Consider the following 24,475-nt stretch of genomic DNA (forward strand, 5'->3'; position numbering starts at 1 on the left):
AGCTTTAGTATGGTAAGTCGTGGCATATATTTTTTGGTAATATCTATGTATATAGGGGGGAGGCCCTTTGTCGGACCAGTATGTTTCTTGCAATGCCACTATGTCCGCCTATATTTTGTGAAAATATTGGCCTGCCATTCTTCGCTTTACAGGGGAATTTAGCCCCTTAACGTTATGGGATATAAACTTTAGTTCCATGGATTTGGCCTGATATTTGCTTCATGGAAGAGTGAACTGAACAATAACACCAGTCAGGTAATTGGGGGAGGTCACTTTGTGGCTCTTATAAAAAAATATTGCTTAAGGTAGCAAAATGATCGCTTGAGTGAGGTACAGAGCGGGAGCCCTGCGAACCTGCGACTTCACATGTGTGTGGTCAGCTCCACCCCCCCCCCCCCCGCGATGACATTTTTAAGAGATATTTTAAAGCATGCAATATGTTTATGCGTTTATGTAGCACACGCTATTACACACGTAACCACTACTTTCTGAAAGCTACCGCTATGAAAATTACCACTTCCCTGAAAACTGGAGGGTGCATCACTCTAGGGCGAACACATACTTGATTGTCTTTTTCAGATTTCAGAAAAAATCTGACTGCAAACTCCATCTTGTCACCACAGACAATCACCAGCTGCAGTGTTGTTTAGTAACGCCTACTCCTGGGAGGCGTTAAGTTTCACAGTAATTATCGCGACATTGTATGCTTTTAAAGCTTAAAATATGTCTGACAATTATGCATTAGTATTATTCCTATTAGATAATTACCACAATGCGATGGACAAAACGCTTTGCGATAATTGAGATTTTGCATTTGCGATATGAGTAGTAACGCATGCGAAATTACTTTGACGAATCAGTACTTAATTAACGAACAGTTTTTAAAGCTTTAACGACCTTTAGTAAATTGGCCCCTCTGTCTCTTAGATGCCATTTTACCAACATATTTTATGAATTTGTCTTTAGCTCCTATTAAATCTGTCAGTGTGCCATCAAACTAAGTTCCCATCTACATGAGCCTTGTAATAATGAATTTGCATTTCATTTGCAAGTAATTTCCTGAAGGGGAATTTTAGTTTACTTAGGAAGACTATACAGTTTTTTAGGACAAGCAGGTCTTTTTTTTTCTAAATATTGTTGTAATTCCACTTCAGTAACAAGATTTAAGGGTTAAAATACCAAAAAAATAAGAAATTGCTATTTTGCATAATATAGCAATATGTGGAAATACAACTTCTTTAGAAACCTGCATGTTTCATGCATGTGCCAATATCAAATATATAGTTTTATGGAGATTTCTGACACGTACATGTTAAAAACTAAAATTAAAATTTTCAACCACAACACACATTAGCATGCTTCTATAAATCTTCCAATAGAAGGTTCACCCCAGGAAACTATATATTTTTGGAAAGTAAGGTAAGGAGTCAAAAATTGATAAATTTGGTTTTCTATTCCAAGCTACCAAACCACAAAGTTTTCCTTCATTTGGGGTCTTGAAATGCCAGCATGGATTTTAACTAGGAACATGCACACAGTGTCAGACTGGTCTATTGGGGGGCTCATGGGAAGAAATGAATCAAGGGCCCACTACTCTGCCACCTTACTACTTCTCTACCCTAGTCTCCACTCATTACTAGTCAACAGTATTCCAGCTCACCCTCCAACATGCTAGGTGAAAAGGAGCCCAACAGGACTAGGGCCCACCAGATTTTTTTCCCATTGGCCTGTTGGCCAGTCCAACCAATAATTCCCAGTACCCCGATATCCCAGTTTGGGTGTCAGTGTGCATGTGCTGCTTGCTAATTACCAAGATGGCTGCTGAAAACAGAAGTTACAGACACAGATAAAGGTGGTGGTCAATGCTGTCAAGCAGCTCTGTAGTTCTGGGCATGTTATGAGGGCACAGATAAGTTGAGGCAAGTGTCATAGAAAATATTAAAGAGGGGGAACTGCTGCTAAAACTAAAAATTTGCCTGGGAGGCTTTACTTTCACTTTATATAAACACGTATACAATATATTCACACAGATGTTATTACTGCCAGTAAATGCTACCTGCTGATTATTTGCTGTTGGTTACTAGGCAAGTCATCCCTTAGTAGTAGTAGTATTATTTCTGTGTGAATAATTTCTTATTTTTTTTTTTCAAACTACAGCATTCAGCATCCCTGGTCAACAGTGCTGTATCTGAGCTGGTTCAGGAATAGAAAAAGTAGGATTGTGCATGAGTTGGGGTAAAGAGAGAGAGAGAGGAAGGGTGAGATCAGGATTTTAGCACATACCTTAAATTTGGATGAAACAACAGGAACTTACCTAAAGAATATGTTTACTCAATTATCACTTGTGATTTGTAACGTTGTCTTACATTCAATCCTATTTTACCATATAATAAATTCTTAAACTAGGAGGAAGGAGAACTTGTGGTAGAAGGCCTTCTAAATATTTCATGGGGTTTGCGACGGCCAATCAGACTACAGATGCATGACGATAATGAGCGGATATGTTTCAGCCCCTCAGAGCCCTGGAGGCAAGAATCTCTAAGTAAAATCAGGTGAGAGAATTTGGGATAGGTGCTAATAGCTAAAACATATGTCTGTATTAATGTATGGTAGATGAGATGCAACAGAAGTGGCTAAATGGAAACATTTAAAGGCTACTTTAAAATCTTATGGGACCAAACTGAGTGGGATTAACCATTCAGATTATATCATTTTATTTGCAAATGATAATATTTTATCCCCACATATCCCCCTTCCATATAATTTGCACACACAGAGGCAGTATACTATGTGGGTTCAAAATTTATATTTTTGCATGCAGAATGTATTTTTGTAACAAAATATACATAGGACAAACAGCACCCCCATACCTTTGTAGTTGCATGGGTCAGCAACACCTGGCACCCGGATGAAGATTCATACTAAAGTGATTTTTATTGAAACATTTTTGGAAAAAGAAGCGCCACGTATGCCTTCTCACTGGCAATTCACTTTATTGCCAATGGGAAAGCTTCCCATATGCCATTGTCCTTAACTAAGTGATGTAAACAGAGCTTTTTCTAGCCATCCTGTCAACAGAACACTGAAAACATAAGATTATTGTCATCACTAAGGGCAATGACACATAAGGAGATTTGTCGCCCCGCAATTCATCTCCTCTAGTGATGGTGACTACTCTCCTCTGAATGCTTTCCTAGCAGTTATAATGTAAACCAGCAGTAAGAAAATGTATGCATTGCTTCAGCTTTCTGAAGTCACCCCAAGTTAGTATGTGAGGCGACTTTGGAAAGCCAAAGCAACACATATGTTTTCCTAGCGACGATTTACATTATAGGCATTACAAAAGCATTCAGAGGAGATTAGTCACCACCACTAGAAGAGATTAATTGCGGGGTGACTAATAAGTTCAGGTGTCATTGCACCAAAGCTGGCCATAGACGTACAGATTACATCGTACAAAACCTAGTTTAGTGGCCCACCGGTAAAGGAGATTTATCACCGGTGACTCATCTCATTGTCTTTCATAGCCCTAACACCCTTCCAGAAGGAAGCAATGCTGAGCATGAACCGTGTTTGTGAATGATTGATCCTTTGCAGGTGTACCTTAAAACTTTAATAAATTGTTGTGTGTTCTAATTGCACTTGGAAGGGGTAAATTGTACAATTTTGTACGCTGGACACAAATTATTGCTACCTTCCCTCCACTATTATGCACATTACAAAAGTCAACCACTTTCGTTGTGGCATGCTTGCTAGGGAAGCCCAGTGGTGGGGAGGACTGTTCGGCAGGCAGATGGGCATACTGGTGATTAAACAAGAACTGTAACTGAGGGGGACAGAAGATACAGAGGAGAAGAAGAAGAAGTGGCAGATAGATGAATCTATAAATAGCTTGTGCTTGACTTAAAGACATCACTTGAATATGCAGTAGAGTCAGAGTCTGTGCTTCACAAATAGTTACATAGTTACATAGGGTTGAAAAAAGACCAGAGTCCATCAAGTTCAACCCTTCCAAGTAAACCCAGCACACACATCCTATACTTACCAATCTATACTATCACATACATAAACTATATATACAACCACTAATACTAACTGTAGATATTAGTATCACAATAGCCTTTGATACTATGCTTGTTCAAGAACTCATTCAGGCCCCTCTTAAAGGCATTAACAAAATCTGCCATCACAACATCCCTAGGAAGGGCATTCCACAACCTCACTGCCCTCACCATGAAAAATATTTTTCAGGGGACCAGCTGCCTTAAATCATGTGACTGATGCTGTAAAACTTTTTATGGCAGCACAGTATGATTGCATAATAAATGAACCAGGGTGATAATGAAAATATGTATAACTTAAGAATTAATTTGAAATATATTTTATTTGTTAAAAGTTGTTTGTAATATGTATGTTCTAACAAACATATGAATAAATCAAGACACATAATGACAGTTTCCCTTTAAGAAATGCATGCTACTGAATATCTCAGAAAGTTTGTGATATTCCTGTTGTAAATGCTGGTCAGTGCACAATCACAAATCTGAGGCACTGTATACATTTAGCAACTAAGAAAATGTCTCAAAAAGCCACTGAAAAGTTATTTTATTTCAATCCATTAAAAACATAAATAACCACCTACAGATATGGCCTAACGCGTTTTGTGCTTACCCAGCACTTAATCATAGGCTGGATGGGTAAGCATGAAACGTGTTAGGCCACATCTGTAGGGTGCTATGTGCTATATTTATTCTGCAGAAAGCATTATCATACCTGAGTAAAGAGCCCTAGAAGCTTTCTCTGTTTGTTTAAGATTGCAGCTGCCATTTTAGCTTGGTTTTCATAGCTTCCTGCTTGCAGTGGGGAGAGTGAGTTTTATGAATTCTTATGGGAGGGGGGAGCAGGAGAGGGGAGACAGGAGAGAGCTGCTACTCTGGCCCCCTGGAATGAAGAATTTTTCTGAAAGAGAAAGTCAGATACCCTAAGAACATGTTTACAAAAAATGAGACAAGAAATCCTGTGTTTCTTTTGATAGAGGACTCAGTGCAGCTTCCCTGTGAGTGCTTATGGCTGTATTTACATAGACTTTTCTGATAGAGCTTACTTAGTTTTTACCTTTCCTACTCCTGTAATAATGGCCAGGGTCACAATGTATAGGCTCACCCCTGCTGATAGAAAACTATTATTACTATTATTTATATAGCACCATTTTACACAGTGTTTTACTTAAGAGGATATAAACAGAAGACTTAATAATTTATACCTACATTGACATTTTACTGCAGAAGATACATATGGGGGAATGTAGTATAGGTCACTAATGGAAATGTGAATAACTATTCACATTGCAAACAATTTTGCCTCTGCACGAATGTAATAGATCTCATGCGGCAATAGGATAGAGATTGCAGATTTCTTAGCTTGCGCCAGTGCGCAGTATATGTAATAAAAATAAAATGTAATTTTTCACACAGTTATGCCATTTTCCAATAGTGTAGGGATTCATATTGTTAAGACACATAGGGAGAGGGCCCTGCTCCAAAGGTCTTATGGTCAAGGCCGCTTAAAAACGAGCTGATCTTTGGTAACCATGTGTTGGGCCAAATCAGGCTGATCCAGTCATTTGGCCCATGCTAATAAGGGATGCACTAGATCCACTATTTTGGGATAGCCGAATACCGAACTGTATCTGAATCCTAATTTGAATATGTAAAATACTACCCATGTTGCAAGTCAAGCATGAATGAGCACTTAGGGGCTTTTGCACCCTTTAGCGCTCCTGGACTTGCAGCACGGGCCCTAATTTCTTTTAAGTTTTGCTGTAAGAGGTGCTGATCTTTATTGAAATATGCATTATGTATAAAGTAAAAATGAGAGCACCCTTACATATGCTAAGGAAGTCTTGTAATTAACCTGAGCTTCATGCACTCTTTTGCACATCAGAAAATAACTGATAAGCCACTGACCGTATGAATTATGTAAAGAGAAATGTGCTAGTCACTTTCTGGCCATGTGGTCATTTTAGTTGGTAATTACTTCCTTCATACATGCCCAGGCTATTCTTTTGCCCCCCATCTCTTGTACAAGCAAAGTTGCAGTAAAACAAAAAAAGACTTCACTTAGACAAGAATACATTTCAAAACTTAATAAATACGGATTAATGGGTTCAAGTTATAACAAAATCTGGTTCCTGGTTTTATACTTCCACACAGAACATGTTACTTAATGTGATTCCCCAGCAACCGAATAAATCGCCTGGGTTGATTGTTATTTAAGCAAAAGAGCATCCTGGGTGTAGCCTCAACACCCACAAATAAAAGCATACAGATCATACTCCCTACTGAGGCACCTGAAATGTAGCATAAGCAGGGTATCATCCACACATTCTGACTTTCACATTCCACTGTCTCCCACTGGTTCCTGCCCATAATCGGTTTATATGAAAAAAACTGTATTCGTACCTCATTATGGAATAATGGGAGAGATTTTATAATCTTAAAACAAAATAACCCTGTGTAAGATTAAGAAACTTTCCCTGCTTGTGTTTGCAAGTATTGTCTGTTTATGTAATGAATTGCATTAATTTGTTGCATAGGCCAGAGATGTTGCCAGTGGAAAGTCCATACGACCCTGAAGAGTTGAATAACAATGCCAATAGCAGAAGTAAGTGAGAAGGCACAGTAGGTACAGTTAAATGTAATTTTTTTCCTATTTTTAAGCATGCAAACTCAGATGAAACTACATTCTGGAATTATCATTCACCAACTGTCCCAATTTTTGCAGGAAATTCCCACTTTTAACAGCTCAACCCGCAGTCCCAGATTTTTACTGAAAAGTCCCTCATTTCTCTTTGATCTCCTGCACTGAACACTAAGGCTGATGCCACACCAGGCGTAGGGCTGATTTTTTCGGCAAGCGGAAAAACGCTTGCCGAAAATTCAGCCCTACGCCTGCTACTTGTGCCTGCACCCGAATGAATGGGATACGCTCGGGTGCAGGCACATGTAGCCGATATACGCACGAAAACGCGAGAGAATGCAAAGTCTCGCGTTTTCGTGCGTATATCGGCTACATGTGCCTGCACCCGAGCGTATTCAATTCATTCGGGTGCAGGCACAAGTAGCAGGCGTAGGGCTGAATTTTCGGCAAGCGTTTTTCCGCTTGCCGAAAAAATCAGCCCTACGCCTGGTGTGGCATCAGCCTAAAAAAGATGCAAGTTTAATTAAAAAGTAGCTTTTGGCAGAGAGCCCAGAAATGCTAACGATCTTCACATGCTCTAAGGCTAATGGCGAGAAACGCTTGCCGAGAATACGCTCCATATGCTCAAAAATTCCCCTACCTGTGCCTGCAACAGAATGAATGGAATACACTCGGGTTCAGGCACATGTAGCCAATATCTGCCAAAAAATGTGAAACTTCATATCTTTGAGTGCATGGAGCGTACTCTCAATCATTTTTCGGCTTGCAGAAAATACACTCCATACACTACGTGTGGCATTAGCCTTGGATACAAATGTTTCTCAAACTTAATTAAAAAGTAGCTTCTGGCAGAGAGCCCAGAAATCTTTACCAGCTTCACCTGGACTTAAAGTGGACCTGTCACCCAGGCATAAAAAGCTGTATAATAAAAGCCCTTTTCAAATTAAATATGAAATCAAAAGCCTTTTTCTTTATTAACACATCCATACCCATAATAAAAACATTTAAAAATCCCAGCTGTCAATCATATATTGCCTGCCCTGCCTCTATGCCTTAGGCAGACAGTTACTTTTACTTTCAATTCAAAACTTATTAGATGTTGCTGCACCCCTCACATTCCCCCCCTCCTCACAATCTAATTTAGTAACCAGTGCATGGACATGGGTATCGGGTCCCCCCATACTGGCACAGAAACAAGATTTTGGCAGGATGCAAAGCTTGCCTTAAAGGAGAAGGAAAGGCAAAGTCACTTGGGGGTGCCAAAATGTTAAGCACCCCCAAGTGACTTTAACCGCTTACCTTGTACCCCGGGCTGGTGCCCCTGTTCGGAGAAAATAGCACCAGCCCGGGGTACCTGGAGCGCAGCACTTCCTCCTTCTGCCTTCAGCTTCCTAAACTGCCGGTGGCCGGGCATGCACAGTAGAGCGAAAAAGCCGACTTAAATGTTTAAGTTCGGCTTTTCACTCTACTGCGCATGCGCGCGCAGCGAAGCCGGAAGGAGGAAGTGCCGACAGCTACCCCGGGCTGGTGCTGTTTTCTCCTGACAGCGGCACCAGCCCGGGGTAAAAGGTAGGCGGTTAAAGTCACTTGGGGGTGCTTAACATTTTGGCACCCCCAAGTGACTTTACCTATCTTTTTCCTTTAATAACAGTGTCCACAAAATGGCGCCTGCCTGCTTGCTGCAATTGTGAATTCCAAGGCTGAAGAAAATAAGATTAAATTAATTTCTACAGTGTAGGTGAAGTTCATTTTGCTTGATAAACACAAAAGAAAACAATTTGGAATTATTTCTTAGGGTGACAGGTCCGCTTTAAAAAACATTGTTTCTCACATTTAATTAAATTAGTGGGCTTTTGGCAGAGAGCCCAGAAAGTTAAAAATCCATGCTTGCATACAATAGATACAATTGTAACTAATAAACTAAACAGGTTTCTTGGGAGAACTGAGACTTGCAGCTTAAAGGGAAATTTCAGCTTTTTTTAACAAAAATGTAATAACACATAAAACAAGAAGTTCAAATTTTAAGTAAACTGCCAAATGTAGTCAAATGGGAGTGGTATTTAAGGGGGTGTGGTCATAAAAATGAGCATGGACAAAAAATGTTGCCACCCTGCGCGCGGCATTTCATTTTCTTTCCCTCTTTCTATTTTAAAAAAGTTGGGAGGTTGGGTGCTCTAGCTTGATAGGCAGACTATTTACTACATTACAGATACAAGTGAGGAGGAAACCCCACAGCTGAAAAGGACAAGAAGTGATGCCAGTTTTGTTCAAATGCGAACAAAGCTTCGAAGCCCAGGAGAAGTGCAGAAACTGAAAAGTCATAGGTTCTCTATCAATGGTCACTTTTACAATCACAAGGTATGGGAGATATAATTTGTTTGTAGATATGTGTAATGCATAAGACTGATTTATATTTGTACTTGCTCTCGTTAAGAAACGTATAAATAACTATTTTCTAACATGTCAACATCCCACTAAATGGTGGTTTACCTGGAGATATAAAAAACAAAAAACAAAAACTAGAGCACAGAAGGAGTGGTGAAGCTGCCTCTTAGACCTTAGAGCATGTCATTTATACAATTGTGTACAATGACCTTTAGACTCTGGTTCTTTATAGACTAAGATATGCAACCCTGGCATCTGTGACTTATTCTTCTAAGCATTATGCGAGGTCTCAAGGAGCACCCTGCACTTTTTTGATGTTATTAAAAATGAACATGCAGTTTTCCATATTCAGTCAATTTTGCCTGATGCTTCTACACACACATTTTATATCAGGCTAGATAGAGCATCCAATTATTAATCCTCATGAGATATATAGATCTAAGCAGATATGGTAGAGAAGGAGCTTACCCATGGCACATGGTGGTCCAGGTGCTCATGCCCCAGACCCTCAGCATAGGGGAGCCAATTAGGAATCAAGTAAGCAAGATAGGCAGGCACTCCGGAATTCCACTGAGGTTGAAAAAAGCTCAGGTATGGAGTAAAATCAACAAAATGTATTGAATTATACACATAAATGCTATAAAGCCTATATAGATAGAGCATCCACTCATGGAAATTACAACATTAAAATATACTTATGGGCCGATTCACTAAAGGTCGATAACACTCATCGCATGCTTTGCATTAAAAAGCATGCGATAAATAAGTACCGATTCATCAAAGTCATTTCGCATGCGTTAAACCGCATATCGCATGCACACAAAAAACGCATCATCGCTAAGCATTATTATTAACGCATTGCGTTAATTAGCGGATAGAAATAATACTACCACATGATTCACAAAAGCATATGAAACGTTAAATGCGCAAAATATTGCATTAATCTGTGCGAATATTGACACCTACTTGGGGCAGTACTTAAAGTATGTGGTGGCCCTAGAGTGATGCATCCTCCAGTTTTCAGGGAAATGGAACAGTAGTTTTATGAAAGTAATAGTTACGTGCATAATATCGTGCACTAAATATTGCACGCAGCGAAATATATTGCACTCGACAGGAAATAACGCACGCAGCGGGAAATAACGCAAGAAAATCGATCATCACGAGTTATATAATGCAAAGAACATCGCTTCTTAATTATGACACGTGTCCTTTTAGTTAATCGAGCGTTAAGTCGCAAAAAATAAGAAGTGATAACATTTTTAACACATGCTATAAATATTGCTCGTTATATCAACCTTTAGTGAATCGGCCCCGCAGTCTACTTTTAGGAATACTGGTTCTTTTATATAAACTTCAGAGGGCAAGGCTTCAAATCATTGTGCCCATACATTATATGCTTGTTACGTGACATACCTCAGCTTTATTAATTCCTAATTAAGCAGCCCAGTGCAAGGAAATGACTGGTATACATTTATTTTGTACTCTTCCCATGGGCTTGATAAGAGGAAAAATTAATAACTCAATGTATATTTATTTGCTTTATTTCCTCCAAGCATTTTAAACATAGTATATTTATCTTTACCTGATAATAATACAGTCAGGTTTAATTATTTCCCTGCCAACGTGGAGCTTCATCTTTTCTGTTGTGATGCAGTTTAACCACATTACACAAGGTTTCAAATTGGTGGGAATATTCTTCTGCAATTTAGGCCAACTGAATGAATTGACTACTGGTAGGGGTTATACCCTAAATATCTAAATATAGAGAGAGTATAGTTTCAAAAGTAGTGTTTCAGGCTGATTTATTGAAATTTTCTCTCCCTTCATTTAAAACATGGGCAGGGACCAGAGCAGAGCTATAGGGTACTCGAATAAAGGGGCAATTTTTACAGATATTATTAATTTTTAGCCTGAATTAAAAACAGCACCCTATACAGTATTATTCATAATTGCCTACAAGATTAGAAGTTTTTTTTAGTCCTATATGTCTCCTTTTAAGTCCCTTAAAAATACCTTTGAATTGGTGTCAGTGGGAGTGACTGGCGCTAAAATATATGAATCAAGTAATCACTGACAGCATTCTCCTGCATTTTCTACTGATTAGAGTTGTATACATTTTGCTGCTAACCATTTGTCACCCACAGTAGCAAATCTCTCTGTGGATTAGGAGGATGAGAGATCATGCTACCTGTGCAAATTGTAACAAAACACAGGTATTTGTTTTGATTTGTTGTCAGGACAGAGATACATATTGGCACATCACGTTCATTTTTATTTATAAGTGTACAATTTGTCTCTGACAAGCAGGGAGTGCTTCTGGTGCTTCTGTTCATAGTTGCACCAAGTCATATTTAGTGTGAGCCACTATATCATGGAGCTCATGGTGGGATGAGGTATCCATAGAAACAAGTTTATTATTCCTACCTTACTATGCCACTCTATCCAACTAACATTAACTGCAAAGGTGTAGAAGGTCGTATGGGGCATGTATAGAAAAACAAGTCCTGGCATTTCTAATGAAATTTTTTTGACCCGTGTTCCTCCCAACTCTACATAGACAAAAAAAAAAATACAAATATTAAATATAATAAAAGTGTGCAATAAAGGTACAAGTATTTACAATAAAAAAAATGCAATGAAATATTTGAAATTGTGCAGTGAGGATTTAAAGTGGCTTTGCAAAGTGCAGTGACACTGCAAAGAGTCAAGTAGTTATGGGGAGAGAAGAAACAAATTGCAAGTCCAAGCCTGGTTCGGTGTTCCAGAGAATCATATCATTTTAATTTTCGGTATAACAGTATAAAATATATATATCCCCAAGACAACCAATCAAAATATTAAATATTAAAGTGATACTGATATATAGTTTTTAACTCCCAACACTTTGGCTCCCTTCACTCAACTGTTTCTTACAATTAACAACTCTTCAGCTAAGGCTGCAGCAGCAGCCTGCGAGCAATTCTAAGACTCAGCAGGCTGTTGACATCTGTCCAAATATTTTAGAAAAACCTGCAGTGAGAAGATAACATTTGTAATATTAACCTAGATTTAATGTGGATGCATGTGATTGCTATTCCAGTGTCTAGGCCAAACAAGTAAAAACAACTTTATAAGTGGATAATACAGGTAACAGTCTGCATCTTTGAAGTCTGTTTGAATATTAAATATACCAACACATATTTGAGTGCAATATATTTCCTGGTTTGTACCGAATTGACTCACTGAGCTGTGATGGCTTGGTTGCCTTTAATTTCTCTGACAAATATTGCAGTTGTGTGTTTTATATATTAAGTATTGCTGTCCAACTTCTGTGGTACTAAGGTTCGGCATTTTTGTGGCCTATGTGGTAGAGAGCCAATAATGGAAGACAGTTTTGACCACTCCCTTTTAAAACCACACCCACATTAATGGTGGAAGCACGCCAAAAACAAATAACTCGTACTCACTGCAGGGATACCAGCCTTCACTCATATGTAAAAGAAATTATGTTGTATTAAGAAAGAACATTACATCCACATGGCTTCTCCTCCCGTGTGGATAGCACAGCAACACCCAGCACATAATTAAACACCTTAGAGCTCCCCAAACAACGATTTTCAAATGCTAGCAAACCCCCAGAACAAACCCCTGCCAGGTTCACCTCCCACAGGCAGCATACAGCAGGTAGAATATTTGCACACCCAGGCAGCATAGGACAGGCAGAGTATGGCACACACAGGCAGCATAGAGCAGGACAAGCAGTAGGAAAGGAGGCTATCATGACTACCCAAGTAACTGATCATGTCCTCTCCAACATGAACAGTTTGTTCCCCCCCCCCCACACAATTAATCTCAGTACTGATACCATCTAAAGCTTACACAAAGGTAAGCATTCACAGCTGCCAGACAGGTGGGGGCTTCAGACAGGATGTGGCCCGCAGGCCACCAGTTGGACAGCACTGTACAAAGGTATGAGCAAGTTATCGCATTTTACTTACTTACTTCTCCGTAATGGAGAAGGACCTTGGAGTCCTTGTAGATAATAAACTTGGCTGTAGCAGGCAATGCCAGGCAGCAGCTGCAAGGGCAAACAAGGTTTTGATCTGTATTAAAAGGGGTATAGATTCACGGGAGGAGGATGTTATTCATCCCCTTTACAGAGCGCTGGTAAGGCCCCATCTTGAATATGCTGTTCAGTTTTGGTCTCTAGTGCTTAAATGGGACATTATTGAATTAGAGAGGGTCCAGAGAAGGGCAACTAAGCTGGTAAAGGGTATTGAAAGTCTCAGTTATGAAGAAAGACTGGTCAAGTTGGATCTGTTTACACTGGAGAAGAGGCGCTTAAGAGGTGACGATAACTATGTATAAATATATAAGGGGATCATATAATAACCTCTCTAATGGTTTATTTACCAGTAGGTCCTTCCAATGGACACGAGGGCACCCACTCCGTTTAGAAGAAGGGAGGTTCCGTTTAAATATTCGGAAAGGATTTTTTACTGTGCGAGCTGTGAAGTTGTGGAATTCCCTCCCCAAATCAGTTGTGCTGGCTGATACATTATATAACTTTAAGAAGGGGCTGGATGGATTCTTAGCAAGTGAAGGGATACAGGGTTATGGGAGATAGCTCTTAGTAAAAGTTGATCCAGGGACTGGTCCGATTGCCATCTTGGAGTCAGGAAGGAATTTTTTTACCCTCTGCAGCAAATTAGAGAGGCTTCAGATGGGGTTTTTTGCCTTCCTCTGGACCAGCTAGAAGTTAGGTAGGTTACATATAGGCATTATCGTTGAACGTGATGGACATACGTCTTTTTTCAACCTAACTTACTATGTTACTATGTTACTTCTCTATTACTTCTTATAACTTTCCCACTGCCACCCTGTCTTGTTTTCTTTCTTCTTTCAGACTTCTGTGTTTACACCAGCCTACGGATCAGTAACAAATGTTCGAGTTACAAGTAAAATGAATACATGTCAAGTCTTGAAGCTGCTGCTATGGAAATTCAGGGTAGGCTGGGTAAAAATGTGGATTTAACTTGCAGTAAATATAACCAAAAAAAGCATATTATCTCCTATTGATAAAAATTGGACCAAAGAAATGCGTATTGTCAGGGGTTAGACAGCTGGGATCAGCTTTCTGGTGGTATAATCACAACTCATGAGTGTAGTATGTTTTAGGCAGTTTATTTTCACTTGGAACAAATATAACCATATAAACAGCTCAAAATAAAATCCTCACCACTTAATGGTCTCTAACTAACACAGGCTAGTTGTCCTTACTAATCAGAAGCAGGCCTACCACCTCTCTCCCATACAGAGGAAAAAGAAAAGGAAAGTTCCAACCTTGTGGTGATTCCAAGCCTCTCAGTAAGCTCATACAGGCAAGCTTCCCTTGTGTCTTTTCCCCAGTCTGGATTTCAGATACATATTTACATCAAAGTCACAGATACTATAATATAGTTTAAAATACAAATCACTTTATTCTCTTATAAAACAAAGAAAATTATGAAAGTTCAGTTTTTAAACACAGCAATTGGATTAAAATTGTGTAGATTTCTCGATTTCTCTATTCTCTCACAAATTAGAGGTGGCAGATGGAAATCACACACTTTGCATATAACATAGTTAAATACTTTCAATTAGTGTATCACATCAAAGTAGAATACATCTACATTGGAATATCCGAGAGAAAAGATTTACTACTGATTAAAACAATTTTGTGCTTAGAAAAAGCACAAAATTTACATTAGATGGCTGATTTGTTTTACACGCACATAAAATGCATACCTCCCAACATTTGAAAAATGAAAAGAGGGACAAAAAGATTTGGCGCGTGCAACGCGGCAAATTTTTTGCCCACGCCCACTTCTGTGGCCACGCCCCAATTACCACACCCCATATTTAAAATTCATTTTTTTGCCCCGATGGCCCAATAGACAGTACCCTCCATAGACAGTGCCCCCAATTGACCCCATAGACAGACAGTAGCCCCCATACACTGCCCCATAGAAAGTACCCCCCCATACACAATCCCCCCATACAGTGCCCCCAATTTCCCCCATAGAAAGTACCCCCCATACACAATGCCCCCATACACAGTGCCCCCAATTTCCCCCATACACAGTACCCCCCCCATACAAAGTAGCCCCTAATTGCCCCCATAATGAGTACCTCCAATACACAGTGCCCCCTATACATAGTAGCCCCTAATTGCCCCCATAGAGAGTACCTCCAATACACAGTGCCCCCTATACACAGTAGCCCCTAATTGCCCCCATAGAGAGTACCTCCAATACACAGTGCTCCCCCCCATAGATGCTGCTTCTTGAGACTCCTGATCCTTATGCGGCTCCTTCTACGGCGGTGACAGGCCCTTTTATAAGGTTGCGCCCGTGCGTACGTGTGACGTCACACGTATGCACGGGCGCAACATTATAAAAGGGCCTGTCGCTGCAGTTAGAGGAGCCGCATAAGGAGCAGGAGCCACGGAACGAGCTGGAGCCTGAGCGCTCGGCTCCAGCAAGCGCGTCCCGCTGTGCCTGGGTTGTTCAATGAATGTTCCGCATTTTCTTAATGCGGGACATTCATTCAACTATCCGGGACAGCGGGGCGCGCTGTAAAAACCGGGACTGTCCTGCGAAAAGCGGGACAGTTGGGGGGTATGAAAATGGAATAAAATATAGTAAAGTAGGGTGGAGATATCCCCAATAATAAGTTAAAAAGGCTAAAAAAACCTGTCCCGGATGGGAACTTACTCTAATTTGAGTGGGTAACCTCCCTTTGCACCGCTCTCTCTCCGCGTGGCCGTTCCTTTGGCGTCTGACGTCACAAGCCTCCTGGAAGTACGGGTACCCACTACAGACAAACTTCACTTTGACGCGTTTTGCATGCACGCGCTTTTTCAAGAAATATTTTCAAAGGATTAATCACTTCCTTTTATATCCGATACTTAACTTTGCTCTATTAACCTTTGTTTCCCTTATAATTCTCAATTGGTACAGGCAAAATTTTTAAGAGAATTATAGGGGAAACAAGGGTTAATAGAGTAAAGTTGAGTATCAGATATACACTAAACATAATCATGATCCAGCGTTAGTTTTTCTGTTGTACATCCTTTTACACAATTTGATAAACAGGCTTCTCAACAGTTAAAACAGCAGTGTGATGTAAATATGTGGTATTTAACAACTTAATCCGCGCCTATATATAGTAAACACAAATAATCAAATTGGTGAGAAAATTGTATAAAAGGTGGTTACGCTTGATCATTTTATACATAGTAATGCTTAGCAATCAGATGGTCATGTGTGGTGTATTTTACATAGAATGGTGCATAGTCCCCTAAATGCGTGTTTATGACATTGGGTTTGCACATTTCATTTGATATGATATTGTACTTATAAATCAATAAAAAAAAATATATATACATATATATATATATATAGTGCACAGGGAGGAGCACACCCTATACAAGTCCAAATGCCCTTGGTGCAGGTCAAAAGCAAAAATATAATAGAAAGAGTGCCGCACACACAGGGACTTGATACAAAAGAAAAAGTGTTTTTTTTTTCTTTTGCATCAAGTCCCTGTGTGTGCGGCACTCTCTCTATTATATATATATATATATATTCAACGTTTATGGGTTTTTTTTCATAAACTATGGATAATATTGTGCAACACTACTATTGTCCCCACAGGAAACTGTTTAGCTTGCTACAGATCACCTGTAAAGCATGACACTTACATTTGCAAAGTTATGTCCACCATGGAGCAGCATGCTTTCATCCTATTCTTTTTTTTGTTTTGTTTTTGCTTTTTATTGCAGGTGGAAAACAGTCCTAATGAATTTGCACTTTATTTGCTTCATGAATCAGGGGGTGAGTTCAAAAGATTTAAAAACACATGAATAACATATCACATCCTGCAACATTCTCCTTACACAGTAAAATGTGTAAAAGTAAAATTCCTACTTGGATGCTCTATGTTTTATAAATAAATTCTTAAACTAGTCAGTAAATGTATCATTAGCTATACTACTGTATTTATATATTTATCTTTTTAAAATGATTTGGGGAAAATGTATACAAATTGAGCATAAATTAAATTGCCCCCATTCAATGCGACTATCCTAAGATTATTGCACTTTTTCACTCCTCACTGATTTCTGTGGTGCTCCTGCAGCACTTAGCTGGTGGCACATGGGGAGGTTAGTCGTCTGTAATAAATCTTTGCTATATTGGGTGACTAATCTCCCATTTTTTGGTGTTCCTTTAACCAGCAACCTCGCCAAACAAGCAGATTAGGCAGTGTATGGCTAGCTTTAGAGTAATGTCACATTAAAGGTTCAAATGTTAGAGCTGATATGCTTCTTAACATTGCATCTGTATGGTCACCTTTAGTAAACTATGAACCGGGCTCCAGCAGTTGTCCGCTTCAAATGCGTATTATTAAGACTAAAAGGTCTATAGGAATCCAAAATTTCTCTAAATGTGGTCATATACTGAAACATCTCGCCAAATGAGCAGATTTTTCCCTGATTTGCCCACCCTGAGTGAGGGCCAAACAACTGGATCATAATTGCCACAGTGCAGACCATTGGAACAAGGATCACATCATCAACACACAGATCTGGTTCTTTATCAGACAGGAAATTCAAATCTGCCTGATCAATATCTGCCTGATTTTCAGCCAAATATGGTTAGGTAGGCCCATTGGAGGGCCCAATACACAGGCCCATAAGATGTTGACATGGTCTGCGTGCTTATTTGGAAAGGTTGCATTATTGATATAAATAATGTAAAACGTATGTGAATGCTATTGTATGTGAATCTTAAATAAAAACTGCCTGGATAAAAAAAAGTGAACTACTAAAGATTTAAAGTTAACCTTTAAGTGTAGTGAACTATTTGTGTAAATATAGGTTGGAACAATGTAGCATTGTGTTTTTAACGCATTTCTCAGAAAAAATGTTTTACAATATTGACACTACCTTTTAAATATACCTATATATCTGACGTTAGCAGAGGTAGCATTTTTGCTTTACTGTATAAACAAGAAATGCACGCTTCATCTCTGATAGGGCTCATGGCCTACCAAACATTTTCAGGACAAATCAACAGCTTAAATCTGCCCATGTATGACCACCCTTTAATGTCTGGTGGGCCATAGGCATTTCCACCTGCGGATAAACACAGTCCAGGTTTTGGTTGTGCCTGCACCCAGAGCCATTGAGTCTGACCGGGTGCAGACACACACAGTGGAATTCGATATGAAACTGCATATGCAAGCAGTTTTGTGCCAAATTCCATTGTGTGTGCCTGCACCCGCCCCATGTGGCATTGGCCCCCCTACATATCTCCAATAGTGTGAATAACACACCTTTAACAATCAAAAGAGATGGGGCCTCCAAGCACACTAGGAATCCATAAGCACCAGAAAATAAAAGTGAAAATCCTCTTTATTAAACTTGAATTAAAAAATAGACATCTCCAGTGGCCCTACACGTTTCATGCTAAGAGGCACTTAGTCATGGGCTATATGTTAGGCCACATGAGCCAATTAATGGACAAAGTTCTGACTTTTACACCCACATTTCTTTCTGTTACATTTAGAGCTGCAGTATTTCTGGTCAGGTGATCTCTGAGGGAGCACACAGACCATCACAAAAATAGTGGCTCAAGGAAAAAGATGTAAATGGGCTATATTTACTAAATATATATACACTGCTCAAAAAAATAAAGGGAACACAAAAATAAGACATCCTAGATCTGAATGAATGAAATATTCTTATTAAATACTTCGTTCTTTACATAGTTGAATGTGCTGACAACAAAATCTCACAAAAATGATCAATGGAAATCAAATTTATCAACCCATGGAGGTCTGGATTTGGAGTCACACTCAAAATTAAAGTGTAAAAAAACACTACAGGCTTATCCAACTTTGATGTAATGTCCTTAAAACAAGTCAAAATGAGTTTCAGTAGTGTGTGTGGCCTCCACGTGCCTGTATGACCTCCCTACAATGCCTGGGCATGCTCCTGATGAGGTGGCAGATGGTCTCCTGAGGGATCTCCTCCCAGACCTGGACTAAAGCATCAACCAACTCCCCGACAGTCTGTGGTGCAACGTGGTGTTGGTGGATGGAGTGAGACATGATGTCCCAGATGTGCTCAGTTGGATTCAGGTCTGGGGAATGGGCGGGCCAGTCCATAGCATCAAAGCCTTCGTCTTGCAGGCACTGCTGACACACTCCAGCCACATGGGGTCTAGCATTGCATTAGGAGGAACCCAGGGCCAACCACACCAGCATATGGTCTCACAAGTGGTCTGAGGATCTCATCTCGGTACCAAATGGCAGTCAGGCTACCTCTGGCGAGCACATGGAGGGCTGTGCGCCCCCCCAAAGAAATGATACCGTCACGTCTGTCACATGTGCTCAGTGTGAACCTGCTTTCATCTGTGAAGAGCACAGAGCACCAGTGGCGAATTTGCCAATCTTGGTGTTCTCTGGCAAATGCCAAACGTCCTGCACAGCCCCTACTTGTGGACATCGGGCCCTCATACCACCCTCATGGAGTCTGTTTCTGACCTTTTGAGCAGACACATGCACATTTGTGGCCCACTAGAGGTCATTTTCCAGGGCTCTGGCAGTGCTCCTCCTGATCCTCCTTGCACAAAGGCGGAGGTAGTGGTCCTGCTGCTGGGTTGTTGCCCTCCTACGGCCTCCTCTACATCTCCTGATGTACTGGCCTGTCTCCTGGTAGCGCCTACATGCTCTGGACACTACGCTGACAGACACAGCAAACCCTCTTGCCACGGCTCGAATTGATGTGCCATCCTAGATGAGCTGCACTACCTGAGCCATTTGTGTGGGTTGTAGACTCTGTCTAATGCTACCACTAGAGTGAAAGCACCGCCAGCATTTAAAAGTGACCAAAACATCAGCCAGAAAGCATAGGAACTGAGAAGTGGTCTGTGGTCACCACCTGCAGAACCACTCCTTTATTGGGGATGTCTTGCTAATTGCCTGTAATTTCCACCTGTTGTCTATTCCATTTGCACAACAGCATGTGAAATTGATTGTCAATTAGTGTTGCTACCTAAGTGGACAGTTTGATTTCACAGATGTGTGATTGACTTGTTACATTGTGTTGTTTAAGTGTTCCCTTTATTTTTTTTGAGCAGTGTATATTCCAGTTTGGTAACATTCTTTAATGTTTCTTTTATTATGATACAGACTACCTGTTGGCAAAGTATTCATTCTGGGGGTATAGTACTGTACAATTATTAAAAAACTTTGTATGATCTATGAGCAAAAATGTATTCCTTTCATTAGTCTCAAGCTTTAAAACTGAATAATGCAAAAGGTCTTGGGATTTGGCAAATACCTAAAGAATATATACATTATTTTACATTATTCATTTATTTAGTTTATTTATTTAGTTAGTTAATATATTGGTTATTCTAATCGTTACATTCCTCCGCATTTCAAAAAGAGAGAACAAAACTTGGAGAAACAGAGTTCCCACTGATCTGTAGGATCTTGCAAGGACCCAGTGAGAGGATTGCCAAGATATTCATGATGGAGACTGATCTTGGAGAGGAAATTTCACATGATGTAAGTAACCCAGGCTTCTGCAGAGCTGAGAAAACAGGCCCCAATCTTATGCTGATTGAGGTAGATTAAAGGAGTAATTTACATAACATACCACAATGTGCAAGGTACTATTTTTAAAAACAGCCACATGTATTTTTTCTCATAATTCCAGTGTTAATGCAGTTGTAAGGAGAAAATGGCCCCCAATACTGCAGCCAGGTCCCTACTCATCCCTAGACATCAGTGTCTACGGCTCCCAGTAATGTTAGTTCCGCACACATTAGCCTCTCGGTATGAGAAACCTTACCCTTTACCTTCTGCTCATTTTCTCCACATACATGCACACAGATCTAAATCTGAAGCCCCTTTCCTAACAAAAAAGATCACACCTGTACACAACTAGAAAAAAATGAAGGAGGCAATGTATAATGTACACATACACTTAAGCAAATAAAGGTATCTTAATTGTTACCTAAACATGTAATGAGCCGTTATTAAATACACTAGAACAACAATAGCTCATTTATGAATGCTGGGCAGTAACCCATAGCAACCAATCAAGTTTTTGCTTTTATTTTTCTACTTACTGCTGGGTGAAAAATCTAAGCAGTGAGTGGTTGCTATGGGTTACTAACCAGCTGCAAATTTGCTATAAATAAGACACCAATAAGTTTAGATTTTAAATTAAAATCAAATATCAAGATTACAATGCAGATAAAATGCTGTTCCAACCATTTTGATTGGTGTGTGTTTGTTTTTTTTTTTTTTTTTTTTTTAATCATTTGGCTGCTGTGAGGATAATTTGGCTAATGTGAGGAAAAACTGTAATTCCATTATTAAAGAAGGGATGGTGATCTCAGCCTGGCAATTGTAGGCCTGTGAGTTTGACATCTGTGGTGGGCAAGCTATTTGAAGGTTTGTTAAGAGTTCACAAACAAAATTATGTTCTGGAGAATGGCATTATAAGTACAAATCAACTTGGCTTTGTCAAGGATAAATCATGTCAGATTGCTTTTTATTATAAGGCCAGTAAGAATTTGAACAAGGTAAGGTTGCATTAAATGTATTTAGATTTTGCCAAGTGTTGAATATAGTGCCCCATAAAAGACTGCTTTCTAAACTAGGGCCTGTTGATCTTAGTAATGTTATTTGTATTTTGATAGGAAATTGGCTAAAGGATCATGTACAAAGGGTGGTTGTCAGTGGTAATTCTCAATTGGAGAAGGGTTCTTAGTGGGGTCCCGCAGGGTTCTGTGTTGTACTGCAAATGACATGAAGCTATGCAGCCCAGATAATTTTATCCAGAATCTAGCAACCGTGCAGCCAGATCTTTACAAACTAGCAATCTGGGCTGCTAAGTGGCAGATGGGATTTAATGTTGATAATTGTAAGGTCATGCGACTGGGATGAACAAAAATCTGAAATAAACTTAATGGGGCTCTGTTGGGCAAATGCATACTTAACATACTTTGCCAGCAGCTTTGGTCTCCAGTTCTCAAAATAGATATTATCAAGTTAGAAAGAATGCTGGTAAGGGGTATGAAAAGTAGTTAGTAGTCTTAGTTATGGAAGAAGACTGGCCAAGTTTGAGTTGTTTACGCTGGAGAAGAGGTGTCATGAAAATGACCTAACAACTGTATGCTCAAACACTGGAGAGAAACCTTGTAGCATTCCAGCATTTAATTTTTGTAAAGTCCAATGACATCACACAGCAACAAATTCTTCTAAGGAAGTAAAATAGCAAAAAGGCAGTTCCAAAGTCCCACAGAAGTATATCCACAGTCTGAAGAAAATAATGGCCAAAGAGTAACTGAAGCAGTTGATCCAAAGTGCAGGAACCCTTTCCTCTCTCTCTCTGAAGACTGACCTCCAAGCTCACTTTGGGGCTCTTTTTATGTCCCTGTTGGCCCATCCTCCCAGCAAGCCCCAATTATTTCTATGCAGGGGTGGGGAGAAGTATAGGTGCCTGGGTAACTGGATTATCTGCCTATTGTGTCCAATCAGGCTGGGGCAGACGTGTTGGAGCCTTTGGGTATCAGTCCCTAATCTCATCAGAGAGAAATTAAATTAATTCCGCCATTGTTTATGATTAACCCGTCACAAGAGGCACTTAAGAATGATAACTACTATAAATATATAAGGGAACCATATAATTAATTCTTTAACGCTTTATTTGCCAGTAGGTCCTTCCAGCAGACACAAGGGCATCCATTACATTTAGAAAAAGAAAAGTTCCATCTTACTATTTAGAAAAGTTTTTCAGGGAGAGCTGTGAAGTGAGAGCTAAATGCAGGGTTTCCTTTATGATTAAGGCACTGTAGTTTTTTTCAAACAACAGGTCTACAACTGTTTTATTCTTTATAAAGCATGAAATAAAGCAGTTTCCATTCATTAACACTTCACTTTGCCAACAATACAATAGTCATACATAAAAAGAAACACCTGTTAGACAAATATGCACCTTTTTCATAAGTCGTCCCTCACTATAAAAGGTTTCCAGCTACTGGAAACAGGTTTTGTTTACATTAAAAAAAAAAGCCTCTCAAAAGACAGATTCACAGGGGATTCACAAATGTGTCAGTACGTACACAGCTCTTAAAGTGTCGGCCAACAAATTGTAAAAATGTTGAAAACACAACAAATTCAGACAGATTTGTCATAATGTTTCCAACTGTTGTATACACAGTAAATTACTGTCGTTATTGCACTGTTAAAATATCATTAGTGCTCCAAAAAGTTCTCTATACAGACTTAAGCCAAATTATCCTATTGACATTTTTCCCAACATTTTAGCAAATGTTGTGGGTATAAATGTTGAATGCGGTGGGAATGTCAAAAAAGTTGTAGATACAACACAAACAAAGCCACACCCACTTTGTAATGCCATTTTTTTTTTTAAATTGTCAGTAGAGGAGAAAAAATGTAGGAAAATTGGTCTGTGAATAAGTTGGTGCAAATACAACATGGTTATGATTAATATTTTATTAACATATTGTGAATTGCAAAGGTGTCCATACCTCTTTGAGCGCAGTGTAATTACCTGATTAAGAGTGAAACTTAACCCTATGTGTGCCTGGCAAATCTCTGCAGCCCTCACCATATACCAAAACAGCACAGGATCTGCATATTATAAATGTATACATTTTGGAATGTTTTGTCTTTATTTTCTTGCACCATATAAACATTATAAAGTCACCAACGAAGCTGTTTCACTAGGTGGCCCAGTATATTAAGTTTGAGATGCCTGTGTTGGATAGTTTTGTTAAGAAACTGAAGGAAGAAGAAGACCGAGAGATCATCAAACTGACTGAAAAGTAAGTAAAGCTGCAAAAGACAAGAGAAGGGCGTGCACTTGTAATTGTGACACTAGTGGAAAGACTAGTCATATTAGAGTTTATGTGTGGAACAGACTGTGTGCTTGTTCCAGAGTTAAAGGAGATAAAAAGTAGGCGATTTAAGTCACTTAGGGGTAACAAAATGTTAGGCACCCCCAAGTGACTTAAATCGCCTACTTTTTACCCCGGGCTGGTGCCCCTGTTCTGAGAGAACAGCACCAGCCCGGGGTAGCTGCAGCGCTTCCTCCTTCCTGCTTCGCTCGCGCGCGCATGCGCAGTAAAGTGAAAAAGCCGAACTTTAACAGAGAAGTCGGCTTTTCACTCTAATGCGCATGCGGTCCCGGGAATTTGCCGGCAAAACGAAGCAGGAAGGAGGAAGTGCTCGCTACAGGTACCCCGGGTTGGTGCTGTTTTCTCCTAACAGGGGCACCAGCCCGGGGTACAAGGTAAGCGATTAAAGTCACTTGGGGGTGCCT

The 24,475-nt window shown here is 39.7% G+C and overlaps 1 protein-coding gene across 4 annotated transcripts in view; it reads left to right on the plus strand.

Annotated features, from left to right (window-relative positions):
* Positions 1-24,475, plus strand: part of rassf4 (Ras association domain family member 4) — an 88,773-nt gene that overhangs the window by 62,311 nt on the left and 1,987 nt on the right. For 3 of the 4 annotated variants that reach the window (XM_012965863.3, NM_001100272.1, XM_031904744.1), the window contains 7 exon segments: positions 2,407-2,552; positions 6,596-6,663; positions 8,909-9,057; positions 13,973-14,074; positions 16,892-16,943; positions 20,564-20,685; positions 23,881-23,978. In XM_012965863.3, coding sequence (XP_012821317.1) covers positions 2,407-2,552; positions 6,596-6,663; positions 8,909-9,057; positions 13,973-14,074; positions 16,892-16,943; positions 20,564-20,685; positions 23,881-23,978 — 737 coding nt within the window. 4 annotated transcript variants of the gene reach the window in all.

This window comes from Xenopus tropicalis, chromosome 7 (assembly GCF_000004195.4).
Source record: "Xenopus tropicalis strain Nigerian chromosome 7, UCB_Xtro_10.0, whole genome shotgun sequence".
In the NCBI taxonomy this organism is placed as follows: domain Eukaryota; kingdom Metazoa; phylum Chordata; class Amphibia; order Anura; family Pipidae; genus Xenopus; species Xenopus tropicalis.